The 15,770-nt window shown below is 37.2% G+C and overlaps 1 protein-coding gene across 7 annotated transcripts in view; it reads left to right on the top strand.

The window, feature by feature from the left end:
• The window catches only part of Ddr (discoidin domain-containing receptor 2), a 166,235-nt gene that overhangs the window by 122,875 nt on the left and 27,590 nt on the right, over positions 1-15,770 (top strand). For all 7 annotated transcript variants that reach the window (XM_070292835.1, XM_070292833.1, XM_070292832.1 and 4 more), the window contains 5 exons: positions 5,139-5,286; positions 7,263-7,442; positions 11,956-12,095; positions 12,603-12,810; positions 14,597-14,752. In XM_070292835.1, the coding sequence (XP_070148936.1) occupies positions 5,139-5,286; positions 7,263-7,442; positions 11,956-12,095; positions 12,603-12,810; positions 14,597-14,752 (832 nt within the window). The remainder of the gene's footprint in view (positions 1-5,138; positions 5,287-7,262; positions 7,443-11,955; positions 12,096-12,602; positions 12,811-14,596; positions 14,753-15,770) is intronic.

Raw genomic sequence — 15,770 nt, 5'->3', positions numbered from 1 at the left:
CCACGTGAACCGGTGATGATTCTCTCCGCGATCATATTCCGCGCCTCTCTCCTTTTATTTTTACGCCGTTGGCCCCTTTTCTCCGTTGCTCGTTTTACTAGCCTCGTTAGAAATCCGGTCTCGATAGAAGAGCGCTTCAATCCTGATAAACGGGGAAGGTTAAATTTCCTTTTTCTTACTCTCCTCGGAGTTTGTTTACCCCGGTTTTATACATATCGAGGTACTCGTTTATACGGGAGAGTAGTCTACAATCATCCTTCGTTTCCTCTCGGACGGTTTACACATGATATATACCCAGGTTTCTTGAACCAGGTTGCAGCGATCATGTCTATGCAAATTTTAAATTACGATTATTTTTATAATCAAGTCGGAGTAATATCTTTAGTAAAGAAATAGAGATTTTATTTATTAACTAATATTAATCGAGGGAAAGGATTCCTTCCTTTTTACGAATTAAATATATGTTATAATTAAATACTTAGCGAACGTTATAGAATTTAATGTTGATCGCAGACAAATTAAAACGACGTACGTCATCGCAATGTCACAAATCGCGATAATTCCAAGGTAAAACAACGCACGAGTCATCAGCATTAAATTATCGCAAAATTTAATTTGTCAATAAAAATATATATTATCTACCTCTTTAAATAATTTAATTAAAATAAAATCATTGAACTTTCCGGCAACTTGAAATAGATAAAGCTGCGGGACCGGAACGATTTTCGACGAAGCGGCATAAGACTTTAGTGCAAAATTAAAGGCATTAAAATGAAACAATCTTTATTACGGGAATGCGGTGATTTTTCCGCCGCAAACAGATTAGAAGCGGTCTCCTTTCCACAAGGGTGTCATAGGGAGGTAATTGTCGTAAGCTCGTTCCGCTTTTTCGTCTTCGTAAGACGATCCACCTGCCCGAGTAAGCTAGCTTCGACCTCTTGACCTCGGCAAGCTAATAAAAGCTCTGTCAAGATAGCGTATGAGTCATTTTAATGTCAATTTTGTGCCAATTCCTGAATTAGCCGTAATATTAAGTCATGTTTCATTTAGATAAATGAACAAAGATTATCTTCGTGATATTATTTTCAGGCAGTATTATTTTCGTTCCCTCTATTTTACAAGAACTGTTCACTTAATTGCTAAGAAAAATAATTGCGACTGTTTAAAATGATTGTACGAGGCAAATTAAGAGAAAACCGCAAGAGTACATGCAACGATTTCTCGTTTACGTGGAAAATTATGGTTTTAAAAGATTGTTGGTCGCAAAGTTGGAACGTTTACAATTGTTTTAAAGCGCACGGCAGCGAATGCTGTCATACTACATACATCGCGTTTAAAACGATGCAATCTTAAGCGAACTAGCTATAAAAGCGCAAGTGTACCATATAAGGTAAACTTTCGCGTTGTCTACCGAAATACGTCCGATCGACCTACTAACCTTCTCAGGTTCTCTCCTGAGGACTATTTCTTTGCGCTTACACAGTAGAAAGTGATCGCAGGATAAGATGCGAGCCTTTTTATTACCGAAGCAATACGAGGTCGGCCGTTTTGTGATATAAACGACATTGACGACATTAATCGCACGAATTTCAGAAAATATCCAAATGAACGTCGATATTCGCGTCGCAATATCATATGGATTTTAAACGCTGGGATTTACTGAAATTAGAAGTGTTACGCGTGCAATTTAATACACACGTGCGTATAATTATGAAATTTTCGCCTAAAATCGCGTAAAATTTTTTACAACGCTCACTGATATTTTTCCAGGTATCACTTTATGATCTCTCATTTATATGTATTACGTATAAATACTTTTAAGATTTTAAAAAATAATTCTCGCGACATCGTAAAATTTTATCTTCGATTTTATTAAATAGTTATCATATGTGGAAAAGGATCGTAACATAGTTATTAAAAATGTATTTTTGCATGGCCAGCAATATTTTTATTCGCAAAAAACACGAAAATTATTCTTTACGATAAATTATGAACAATGAAAATCAACAATATAATTAGTATAATTTTTATACCGATCAATATACGTATACAATTTAAGAGTTTAAGGGTTTGATCTATTACTCCAGAATTATTAAATGAGAAATAGCATAATTAAATCAAATGTTTTATGTAGAAATTCTAACTATTTATATTATCTATATATTACCATATCAGTTATTGCAAAATAGATATGTTATTAGGAACATTACTAAGATGTCGTAGGATTTATAATCAGTATTATTCTCAGTTCTGCGAATTATCGATTCGGGAGAATTCTACTTATCTTCTAGCATAGACATCAATTTTATGCATCGGTGAGAGACGATATCGTAGGATCTCGTTGGCCGTCCTTATATATAGGTGTATTAATTATTCCTATCGCGTAGACCCCGGTCTGGCTTGTATTCCAGCACGTTGCAGTTGCAGTTGTAATGCATCCGCGGTCGGTCGTTTCGAGACGGCCGATATAGCTCCACCCTACCGCTTCGGCCCCGTTCAAGGGGCACGTTCCATTTGCGTGCAGTTTACAATTTTATGAGCCGTTTACGGCTGCAGTGGACCTCCTGCATTTTCTACAGCTAAGCGACTTAATTGACATTAATTGTTATCCATACAATGATATGTAAGAGTCTTGTTTGGACAGATTCGGATTTTTTTACAAATTTTATCTTCTTCCCTGATTGCATAATTCAAATTTATATTCCATTTTGCTTTAATTGCTTTTATACTCTCACTAAAAAAAAAAAAAAAAAACTGTACTTGTCAGTAAGAGATAAAATATTTACCATCGCCGGAATACAGTATCGAAATATTCCGCTCACTTGCTGTAATCATGAAATTTCAAAACGAGCGTTCTAGCGACCGCACATCGTTCCGAGTTTCGACCATCATCTCTGTTGGACATGAGATACTGCACTTTATATGATTAACAGATTCCTGGTTAGAAATTCTAATCGCGGCATCACCGAGGTAACACAAATCAAAGCAAAGGGCAATGTTCGCTGATGTTTAACTTGGGCCATGGTCCGTTTCTGTGTATAGAGCATATTAGCGTTTGTGTCATATCTACTCTCCGCTGGTGCACGGTGTTTAGACCGTACTTGGTTTTCGGTTCAGAGGGAGAGAGAGAGAGAGAGAGAGAAAGAGAGAGAATAGCCTGGTATCGCGCGAATATTCATATTTCAACGCGGATTCAACTGCTCTCCGGGATGACGACGGTCAGCGTGTTTGGACGATCCAACATGTCATGTATCACTCTCTACATGATTCTATAATCTGCACGATGATATAGATTACTTCGTTCCAACGCGAATAACAATTAGACGGCTGTACTAGCAAGGCAGGATACTGATTGCCAAGTATCAGTTTCAGTGAAGTGAAATTACTATTTAGCATGTTACAATTATATTAATATTATTCTTCAGTTTTTTTTTATAAAAATTATTTATATATATATATATATATATACTGATTAATCATCTTTGATCGACTGATCATTCTGATAATGGTCACGAATCAAGAAATAATTACTATACTTTTAAAAATAAATATATACTTATATCTCAGGGAAAATGTTATATATACATAATTGTAAAATTAATTATTATTAATGGATGAGAAAAGTGAATCGGAAAGATAAAATAACATTAAAGATAAGAATAATAGGGGTGATAAATAGTTTTGTCTTAAAAGATTACAGCGTGTGAAAGAGCACATGAAATTGAATATAAATGATCGTTGCTTGAACTATCAAGCTCAATCTGTTTTACATATCTATTTAACGGTGAATATGAAAACAGATATATCAACCTGTCCTGTCCAGATCAGCTCTTAGTTCTTTTAAAGAAGGAAGCTTTGCTATTGTATAATCGCATATCAATCTCTTTTTCTAACGCTGAAAGAGCAAAAGAATTACGCATGAATTTAAGACAGTTATATATTAATGATAAATATTATTTCTATGAATCTAATTACAGATAAAACTCTCTACGACGCGAAATAACGGGATACGAGAAACGCTAATCCTAGTTCAAATATCCAGAATGCAAAATAGAACACGACACAAACGTAGCTATTGAATAACACATACGTATATGTATAACGCCGCAGGCGCGAGCATTGATGCAATTATCTTTAGCATGTCTCTCTATCAGCATACACAGTAATATGCAATTGAATTTAAAGTCTTTTTTCTCAAACAGCCCGATGATTCTGCTTTTGAGCTCTGATCTTTCTCGAACGCACGTGGATATTGGCATTTCATTGCTAACTCGATTATTCGTCGATGACGATTTACTACATGCGTCTCTATGATGCGATCCGTGACGGATGCGAGCGCATATATCGGAGAAAAAGAGAGAGAGAGAAAGAAACAGAAAAGGGAAAAGAGCTGGACTGTTTCACTCTGGATTTAATGCTTGCATTTAAATTTAGAGGAGATGCGGATCATTGTTTACTAATCGGGTCCGGAAAATAGCGCGTTCTCGGCCCATGAGATTCGGTCTTAGTGCCGGTTTTAGTATCGACGATATTTTCTAAAATTTGGGATAATCGAGAGTTGAAGACATTTTGACATTTTTTTTAAACCCTTAACATCATGAAATTTATTAAGATGACATTTTAAAATTAAAGTAATGCATAAATATATAATATAAATACTAAAAAAAAAAAAATCAAGACGAAAATCATGCATTTGAAAATGTTATATATATATAGTGTACGTAACAATAGAATTACAAACATATTTTTTTTTTCAATACTATCTTTTTGAAAATTCCATGTTATTAAAGAATTTGTGATATTAAACAATAAAAAAATATACAATCTAAAAAAAAAAACAGATTTTATATGGACACTATGAAATACGCGCTTGTTTTCCTGCTTTTTGACCAGAACAGAAGTATCTGGATGTGACTAAAGTTAACTATATCACCATTTATTTCTATCGTGATGACATAAAAAAGCCCCTTTAGTTTCATCAAAAATATATGTAACGATGATACAAGCTGTTAAATTCAAATTGAAACTTTTTTCAGTAACACATTGTCATATTTCTTTATTGTGAATCATTTCTCTGGCGATAATATGTGCCTACATTTACACCGTATTAATAATTGTGTTCTCTTTGTGTGTTTCAGCTTTTAGTGGGTAATAACAATGTATATACGGAACAGGAACAGATTTTCGATCCGCCTATAGTCGCAACAAAAATACGCTTTATCCCTTACACCTCTCATGTGCGCATGATGTGTATGCGCGTAGAGCTCTATGGTTGCCCATGGATAGGTGAGTGAGATATATGTATGAACGCATAGTTTTCTTAGCATCTTTTTCAATCACATATTTATTTGCAAAGCAACTTGTTGCCAGCAGCGAAAGAATATAATTGGATCAACATTTTAATTGCTCTTAATATACATATAATATACATACGAAAAAAATATTTCAGTTGAAAATTTGAAAAATTCTATTAATAACTAATAATTAATAATTAATATTTGTTTTGCAAAATGGTGATATAATGTGTATAAAGAGATGTCTGAAGGATAAGGGTGTAAAATTTGATATTTTTTATTAAATTAAAGAGGCATTCTTTGTTGCATTAAGAGTTATCGTGACTAATAAATTTTATACTATGCACGAATGGGGCTAATTATGTACGATCCCATCAGCAGCCACTGCCATTGTCATTGTCACGAAAACAAAGCTGGAAACAAGCGATACAAGTCCCTATAGGATTGCTCGCGTGTTATCATACATTTTACATTTTATGTCAAGACTATACATAGTCTACTTTCCCGGAATTTCTCGACGAGGGACCCCAGCCGCTGTATAAACTCGACAATAACTTAAATTTATATCTTAGTTTTGTGATTGCGAAATTAAAAACATAGTAACAAAAAGAGCCATAAAACATCTTTTTCGATGGATACAACTTTACATCGTGATTCCAATCTTTACATTCATTCCTGTCTACAAAATTTTTAGATTTATCTATAAAATGGATAATAAGAAATAGTTAATAATAAATATTATTGTAATATAATGCTGTTTAAATATGAGGATATTACAAGACGCGTACATTGAGGCGAATTAATAATTAATTTACATTTTATTCGTTAAAAATATATTTTAGATTTGAATTTTGTGAATTGTCGATGTTTGCCGGCTGTGTGACGAGACGCCGATGTAACGCGTCAGTCTCTCGAATCTGCGATTAACTTAGATTTACGATCAGACCGTCGGCCGTGAGCCACAGCTGCGTCTACATTAATCCAACGTCGACGAACTACGCGGCATCCGCTAACTGTGCCATCTGCATAGCCCCCGATCAGCGTTATATCGTTTAAACGAGCAATTACAGCGACTGCCAATAATATTGATTTGCAAAATAAATTATGACTTACGAGTGGCATTAGCGAAGGTTGGGACCATTAACGAGCAAGGAGTGTAAGCGTGCAGGGATGGTAAAGGGAAGATGTATAGAGGCGAAGAGATATACGGAGAGAGTTACGCGTTCTACGATTATTGTAATGAAATATTTGTCACGTTCTTAGCAAGATTTTATCATTATTATCGTCAATAAATATTATATTACTTATCATTTTATTAATATGAAACGAATAACGCGAATCGAATCGACTCTGTCAGTGCAATAATCAAAACGTTTTTTTTTTCCAGTCGTTTCAAGTAAATGCAAAATATGAGAGAACCATATTTCTCTCTCTGTGCATATTTTACACTGAAATCTGCAAAAATAATTTACCGCCATCAAACAGAAAAATAGTTGATTTGATATGAACGGGATGGCGAAATATTTCCTTCCCAAGTACCGAATCGTGTAACTCATTCGTATTTATTGACGCCTGACAATCTAGAAGCATATTTGTTTCTAATGTTCGTTTCGTCCAAGTCGTGCTCGCTTCGATGGAATTTTTAACAAAAGTCTCGCGCAGCGAGAAAGAATCGATCTCGGAGATCTGATGAATTTCATATCAGCAAAGCGCGCTTGAAGCTTCGCTATCGCGTTGCAACGCCTTAGATCGATCCTCGGTATAATCTTCGTGGCACCGAGATTAAAAATGTTTACCCACGTTATCTTTTCTCCGACAACGCGACGTGCGCTTCATCCGTAAACATCCGCAATCTTATCACGTTTGTCGGAAGGAAGCGTTCATGGCACGACCAAGTAGCAACGCGATGACGCATATCTCAGGAGGTTATATATTCTTTATACCCGGCTTTTTCTTATTCACTTGCAGAGGGTCTCGTCTCGTATTCCATGCCCCAAGGAATCAAGAGGGGTACCGAGGTTGACCTCTCCGATAGGACGTACGACGGTCGCGAGGAAGGAAGTTACCTCTCTGGGGGACTTGGTCAACTCGTCGACGGTCAAAAGGGTCCCGACAACTTCAGATTGGACGTCAGCGGCAACGGAAAGGGTAAGGGCGCGGGTGCTTCGTGCTGGAATGAGATTAGCGCCGGCGCTAGATCGTGTCTAGATTAGCGTGATAGAGCCGTCTTCGCGAGCCCTACCCGCCGCCAATCTAGTCTGGTCTTCTTATTCCTTCGGTATCTCACGCTATCTTACTCGTTAACTTCTTTCTTCCAACTAAATAGCGATCCGAAGCCCTGCAACTCTTGTTACAATTTCGTCTAACGCGAGCTTTACGCCCCTTCACGAACGATTACGCTCTTGTTCCAGGACGCTTTACACCCTTATCAATGTTGAGGAAGTAGTGTAATAAGCGCACGCAAAGTCTGCATGTATTTTGTATAATGTCGAAATACCAACATCAACATTTTGTGACTGCGTGATGTTATTATGTACGAAATGCATTTCCCTTCTCACAGTGTAGCACATATTGAAATATGTGAACGTACGAGAATTCTGTTAAAATATCCCGGATAGCTTTGGCGTTAGAACGAACACATATCCGTTTGGTTATTTAATGAATTTTCTATCTACGCGTTTCATTCGCTTGATTTCGCCCATCAAAAGCATATGTTTCTTTGTCGATACGTTCTTTTCAACGAACACGGTTACCTTTCGAACTGTATGTTTTGCTCCACACATTTAATCAAATCGGAAAAAGCTTTTTTTATTTAATAAAACACTATGATTAATGCGCGCAACATCAACCGGAAGTAAGGCATTGTTCGTTCGGTGCCAATATCAACTGTCCTTGGTTACCGACGGATCTTATTATTCACAAAGCCAAATGACCGTCAAAATTTAATTGAAAGGGACATGTTCATGTACGGAAATGGTTTTTCGATCGATTGATCAGATAGAATATTCGTCGTTACCGACGCGAGATGCGTTCGTTTCCGAGGCATGTATGCCAGAATGAAAATGAAATTTTCCATCGATCGACTTCAAGTATATATGTGTGTGTAGATGAGAAAGTCAGAGAAGGGTCAGTAGAATCGAGAAAAGCCGTGGGAGGACCAATGGAAGAGCCTGGTCTCCGAGGCCAAACGTGTTCCGCAGCGCCGCTCGAATCTGTTCCAATTTACATTTATATTGAACCGCGAGCTAGGCTGCAACCAGTCGCCGCTGTTTACTCGCTTTCTGGATACATTTGTGTCTTTCCATTTACGCCACGGGACACTGTCGCGTACACTCGGCTACACCGAGTCGCTTATATACTTCCGCCTTCTTAAACTTTTAAACCCGGCAAAACTGCGTACAACCTCTCTCGACTCTCCTTAAACCGGCCAACACTATCGTTCGGCATTCCTACAATCGAAACACCGAAGACTTTTCCGCTCCGGTATCTTCGATATTTGCGCTAGTATCTCCATTCGAGATGCTTTTAACAATGCTTGAGAAATGCTCAGCAATAAAATTATACAAGTGGCAAAGTAAAGAAAAAAATTTGACAGACGTGTGTGAAGATATATTTATAATGTCAATAATATTTTACATTCGCGATAAAAAATATTTATTTTATTCCACCAATTCTTTGAAAGAGATTTTCAACAAACTGCAAAAACTTTTATTTTATCAAATAATATTAATAACACAGCATGGCTTTCTTATAAACAAACCTCGCTTAATAAAATATCGACGAACGTTCATAGGGATTGGCAGCTTGTCATGGTCATCCTGATTCTGGTTTACGAGCATTGTATTGAAACTATATAGCTCCAAAATGCTTTAAAGAGGAAAATCATCAACCGACCGAGATATGTAGGTACGGCTATATCCACCTAGGATGGTTATCTTACGATCCTCGTGAAGGTTCAGAATTGATGGTAGATAGCGACCGAAGGCGGCGACGACAGGAAACTGGAAACTATTTACTCGGGGGACGATATTAAGGGTGGAAGGGGAGGGGTGGGGGGGGGGAAGGAGGGTTATATGAAAGCGGATAGGTCAGGGCGATATAACGCCATCGCGCGGACCCGGTATATTGTTGAAAACGGAAGGGACGATCTCTGCAGTGGTAGTTGTCGCACAGGAAGTCGCGCGTGCAGATTGTATACAATGCAAATTGCGTGATTGAAATTCTCGTAAGTTTTAATATACACTGAGATTCTTACACGCACAGATACATCATACGGCAAGTCTGTGATTTTTCTTCAAAGGTTGTGTGTCGAAATACAAGAGTGATGACACCAGGCCCGAAATTACGGCAACCTTCTTTTTTCTTTCCTTCTTTCAGACACGCCCTGTCTTGCCTACTCTTTTCAAGAATTTCATCGAGAAGTAAAGATAAAAATATGAAGATTTTATAACTAAAGAACGGATCGATCTCTCTCTCTCTCTCTCTCTCTCTCTCTCTCTCTCTCTCTCTCTCTCTCTCTCTCTAAGACATTGAAGTATAGGGTCTCTGTATTAATATTTCGCGATATCTAAAAAGTTATCGAAGAAAAAGAAGAGAGATATAAATAGGATGAAGAGATATGCAGGATTTATAGTTGTAAGAATACATCGATATTTTTAATTTTTTTGTAAAGCATTGAAATTCACTAAAGAGATTCAAATAGTCCAGAATGTTAATCAAACTCGAGAATTAATAAATATTTTGACACTTTTAAAAAGACAAATATTACAAATATCCATGGATTGAAAAATCCAATTATCGTATCACAGTACATTCTTTTCGCAATAACGTGAGCTATTCGAATACTTTATCATCCTCTTTTTCATTCTTTCGCTATTTATTAATTCTCCGGAAAGTATGTACGGCGTAATAAATGATGAAAAGTGGTAATCCGTGTTTGTGTGTAGACGTTGAAATGGGAAGGTACGGCGCAGTTAGAGATCCCCGAGTCAATGTTGAGAGTAACAGGAGCGTTTCCGAGAAACGCATAACACGCCGCGCCGGCCAAGCTTTAAGATTATTGCAGTCCATTTTCAATCCGCATATTCCCGTGGGACACGTGTGTTTCCACATGTACTCATATAGTGGGATCTAATGGTGAGACTCGCGCAATAAGCTGCCGCTATAGCTCGAAACTCTTCCGTATCGCGTACCGCATTGCTTCTCACACGTTGCCTATATACCAAATGGAACATTTCCGAGAGAAATGAAGCGAGAGAGGAACAGAAAGCAGGAAAACAAACTCGAAACGTAATTAACGTTTCGAGGAAGTCTACGAGTCCCATGCGAAAGCTCAACTTGCGTGAATCTGAAACGGGTAATTTAAATTCTATTACGCGCGAACACTTTTGCGCCACTTCTAATACATTTATATAATAGAAAATGTTTTTTTTTTTTTTTTTTTTTTTTTTTTTTTTTTTTTTAATTCTAAAAAGAGAACAACGTTGGTCACATGCTTGCGAATTATTTAAGAAGAATTATCAAGTTACCCTTATTAAGTTATTAAGTTTTAAGACGGTGGTATAAAGCAAGGAAGTGCTTTGATTCCTCCAAGACTTTAAGTTATGCGAAACTTCTTTTAATATTGCCTCATTGAAAATCAGATCTTATCAGATTTTAGTGGAAAAATAAGATCTCTTCCCGCCACTTTTATATAATCTATTTATCTTCAATTGAAATTTAAATACATTTTATCAGGTCGTAGTTACTCCAAAAATTCTTACGTTCTTCGCTCTATTACATCTTTCCTACAGGATGTCAAACATTTACGTGTACATTTTTCACGGATTGTTAGACATGTGTTTGTTTCAGCCACTTGTTTTCCGCGTTTACGCTATATCCAAATAAATTCTATATCACGCACTATTCGCGTTACAGATTTTATCGTTTTATTTTTAAGAACGCGTGCGCACATTGTGCACTCATAAACGGTCTATCATATCATGCAATCGATAGCTTTTTTTTTTTTTTTTTTTTTTTTTTTTTTTTTTTTTTTTTTTTTACTCAAACGCGCGGGTCGGTATTTTTTTATACGTATGTATAGGCCACAATTTTTATATGGAATATGTTTTATGTGAGAGATCAAGTTGCAATGACAAATGTAAATCTTCAATCATCGTTAAAAAATAACGAAAATTTGCTATGGAAAAGTAACTTATATCTAAGCTATAGCGGCTGGGAATTTGCAAGTTCTCGTAAAAATTCTTACATTTGGAAAATCCATATTTTTTTTTGTAAATTAAATTTTATTATTAATAAAATTTTCACATTTCTTTTAAATTTATAATCATCATAATTTTTTTGAATAAATATAAAATTAATATAATTTATATTTATTTATGCATTTATAATTCATATTTACTTCAAACTCTTATACCTAAGGTATTGTATTTAAAAAATATGATATTTTCTTATACCAATTTTGAGTTAACTTTTCATACGTGAATTGACATCGCATGCCCAGAACTCTTTACTATTAATTTAGGAATATCCGTAAATCAGGAAATGTTATTATCTTAAGATCAATGGCGAATACATTTCGTACAGGCATATCTTCTATATCTTCTCAGCAGGATTTTTTGAGAAATGAACGATATTGTAACGGATAATCCGTTTGTTCAAGGATATGAATGGGTCGGCTGGCGAAACGACACGCCCAATATGCTTGGACGTCCGGTGGAAATAACTTTCGAGTTCGACTACTCGAGGAACTTCACTGCCATACACCTACACATGAACAATTACTTCACCAAGGACGTGCAGGTATCGCCATTCGCGCCGTTACCGGTATTATTTCGAAAGTTACGAGAGCTCCGGGAACTACCGTAAATTTCACGATCACACATTTGGCGACGCCTCCGCGCTTTTAAGCGGTTTTAAAAACATTTCCCCGCGATTTACAGCACGGTGATTCTTGCAGCTCCGCCGCCTGCTCTCAGGCTTAGTACTTTCAGTACGGCAGAGTTTTCAAGCTTCACCGAAGCTTCCGTCGAATTATTTCCATCCGCGCGGTTTATCTCTCTCAAACATAGCGTTCTCGAATACATAGTGCGTGTTCCCGTTGCATATATATATATATAACAGTAATTTATACATCTAACATCCGTTCTAATTCAGTACGAACGTTCGTCTCGCGATACTCTTGGACGAAGAAGCGATTCGATGACGCGCGACTGTTTCTATCTCGTTCGAGCGTCATCGAAATGACTTCGTTACAATCTCGTAAGGTGCACGCACGTGGTACACGATCTCTTTCCGCTGTTTCCGCAGGTTTTCTCGTACGCGAAGGTTTACCTCGGCACGGGTGGTAATCAATTCACCGGCGAGCCGGTCCATTTTTCTTACATACCCGATCAGGTGCTCGAGCAAGCGCGCGAAGTCACCATAAAGCTTCACTCGCGAGCCGGCCGCTTCCTAAAGCTGCAGCTCTACTTCGCAGCGCGGTGGATCATGCTCAGCGAAGTAATCTTCGAATCAGGTAAGAGAAAGATCCATCTACACGCCAGCCCCTCGCGCTATTTTTCCCGCACGAATCGAGATTTACTGCCCGATGTTGCTCTCGGTAACACTCTCGTGCGCGAATTACTCGCGTTGTGTCGAGACGCTCGAGAGTAATGGCGAAATTAAGGACCTTCGTCTGGGATTTGCTTTTCTCTTTCGTTGCCTTTTAGTTAAACGGAAAATCAAAATTTACAAATGTAAAAAAGTACAGCTTTGAAGTATCTTTTATCTTGTACGCGCGTAATATTTCTATGTTAAGCAACATATTTTCAACATAAAGTATAATGATACTATAAAATAGAGGAAATCGTTCCGAAAAAAAACTCGGAGAGAAAATTTATTTCGACGACAGCATAATTTTAAGAAACGCGCGGATATATATAATGTATATAAAGATAAAATTGTTTTATAAATTTAGAGATTTTTTATCTAATTTTTCGAAGAATATGAAAAATTTTGATATAAGGAAATATTTAGTCTAAATTTTTTAAAACGATTGTTGTTGCTATTTTTATGATTACTTTTTTTAATGTGAATTAAAAATATGTTTTTTTTTTTTTATTTTTTAGTATGCAGTGCATTGTAGTTTAGCAATTGTATTTCGTAGCATTGTGAGATTAACATTCTTGTAATCTCTCGAATTCAGTCAAAATAGTTGAGTCCGCGCGGTTCCACAATGGCAGTAGTAGCACAACGTAACTATTACGGCAGCTTTCCCAATGACTAGTTTATATCCGGCATCGGATGTAACCGCATATCGATCACCGATATTTCTTTTAATCCATCTCAAACGATCCGAGACGGGACTCGGCTGCCTCGGCAAGCTTTCGTGAAAGTTCCGTGTCGCTTCGTTCCACCGGTCCAGCCGCCCGGAGTGGCTAAGTCGTTAATCATTCGACGTACACTCTATGCGTTCCCCGTTCTCGATTGCGAGCTTAAAGTTGGCTCGACCAGAGGCAAGCAATGTTCCTCGTCACTTGTATACCACGTAACTCGTATTCACGTCGTACAAACGCTTCGTTGGTCCGCACGTCATCGATAGGAAAAAGAATATCATCCCTTTTTACCTTCCCTCTTCCTCCTCCTCGGCATCGAGTTTTCCACCCAGCGAGCCGGTTCGCGCGCGACATTTTCCGGCAAAAGGTGCCTCTCTCTCTCGAGAGAGAGGCAATTTCGCCCCACCTCGTTTAATTTTCCTTTTTATGAATCGCGCGTACAAAATCCGCGTCTAACTGCTCGAAAATTGAAATATTTCCTGGTCTCCATTAGTCGATAAACTACCGCGGCACTAATTTTCAGGTCGCCTAATGGGAAATTCCAGCTGCGTGTGACGCGAATTAAATTCTGCTGGCGATATTCCTTCGTTTTCAAACGATCAATATAACAGTATAGAAAACTATCCCGAATACAAATGAAATTCTCGATGGTCCACGTCGCCACGTGGCCACAAAGGCCACATTTGTACACAATCGGATAAAGTCGTCAAAGGATACGACATCGGCACAAAATTTAACTCGCTCTCGAGTATTGTGCGTTTCATCTGATTTCTGACCTCGCAATACCAAATTCGCAAACTATCAACGATTGACTTTATAAAGTATAAAGTTTACAATTGAGTTACCAATCGGCTCGATAAATCCAACGATAATGCTTTTCCTGCTATAATATATGTATACATATAATATAAACGGGAAATCTTTTTCTCAAATATTTAATACTCTTGACAAACGTGGATTTCATTAGCCCTAATCCTTAATGCACAGTTATCTCCGAATGGAACAATACCGAGGACGAGGAGGCGAAGAACAAGAGTGCCATTGTACTGGCGACCGGCAGCCCTTATCAGAATAACGAGGGTCCACTACAGAGGGACGAAGTGAAGGCTACTTTTAATAAGGAGGAGAGTAAAGATAACACCTGTAAGTCTACTGTTCGATCTTTCCATTGTTATTTCGGTAAGCTACGTTCATAATTTTCCACGTAATTAACGTACTTCTCTCCGAGCTTTTTCTCTTGTCATTTTTCATAGCAATGAGCTCGATATATCATAGGAGGGAACTGTGTGTCGGGGCAAAAAGTAACTATTATGCGATGATCACTAACGATCTATTAATATAAAAAGATTGATTATCTTAATTTAAGTATCTCTTTATTTAATGCATGGCTGTGTGTTTTTTTTTTTTTTTTTTTTTTTTGTGAATGTACATGAAATGGTAATAATATTGTTTCCAGAAATATTTCAGCAATTGAATTGAAAAATTCGAGATTAAGATGGTAGAGATTTAAATGTTAAAATTGAAAGTATATAAATAAATTTACATTAAAAATTTTTTTTTTTTTCCAAAACCATTCTAATCAACCAATTCTAATCGAGATGCTAAATAATCTTGAATGCATTACGCGCGACAGACAATTTGCATTTTCTCTTGGATTCTTGTCGAGGTATCAAAATTATGCGAAGTCAAAGAGGCAATAGCTTGCATCTCTAGAGAAATCTTCTTTCTGATACGCGACGTCGTTACACCGGAATTAATGGAAAAATGGCGACGGTGGAACTAGAGTGCTCCGCGAAATCGAAAGAACTGTGCGAAAAAGTACATCGAGTACGTCCCATGGACGATTCTCGATTACCTGAAAAAGGAAGCGTCGTGGATGAAAAAGAGCGATCGCTCTTGTCCCTTGGCCTCGTCGAGTTTGTTAACCAATAGAATGATACTTTTTTTTTTTCATCCTCACAACGGCAAATAAAAACTGCGCAATTAACTCGATTAATTTCTTAACTCTCTCTTCTTGTTTGATCGAAACGTAGTATTGAGTTTTCGTTAAAAGCAGTAGGATCCATTAACGAAACTTTTAACGCTAATTGATTACACTATCAATATTTTCTGAGGCAAGATCGGTGAAATAATTTGCATTTCTTTTTGCTGACATTTTACG

The sequence above is a fragment of the Polyergus mexicanus genome, unplaced genomic scaffold (assembly GCF_030449975.1).
Source record: "Polyergus mexicanus isolate NDT 795.1 unplaced genomic scaffold, iyPolMexi1.0 SCAF_3, whole genome shotgun sequence".
In the NCBI taxonomy this organism is placed as follows: Eukaryota; Metazoa; Arthropoda; class Insecta; order Hymenoptera; family Formicidae; genus Polyergus; species Polyergus mexicanus.
Note: the sequence above shows the minus strand (reverse complement) of the source record. Positions and strands in the feature narration are given on the sequence as shown.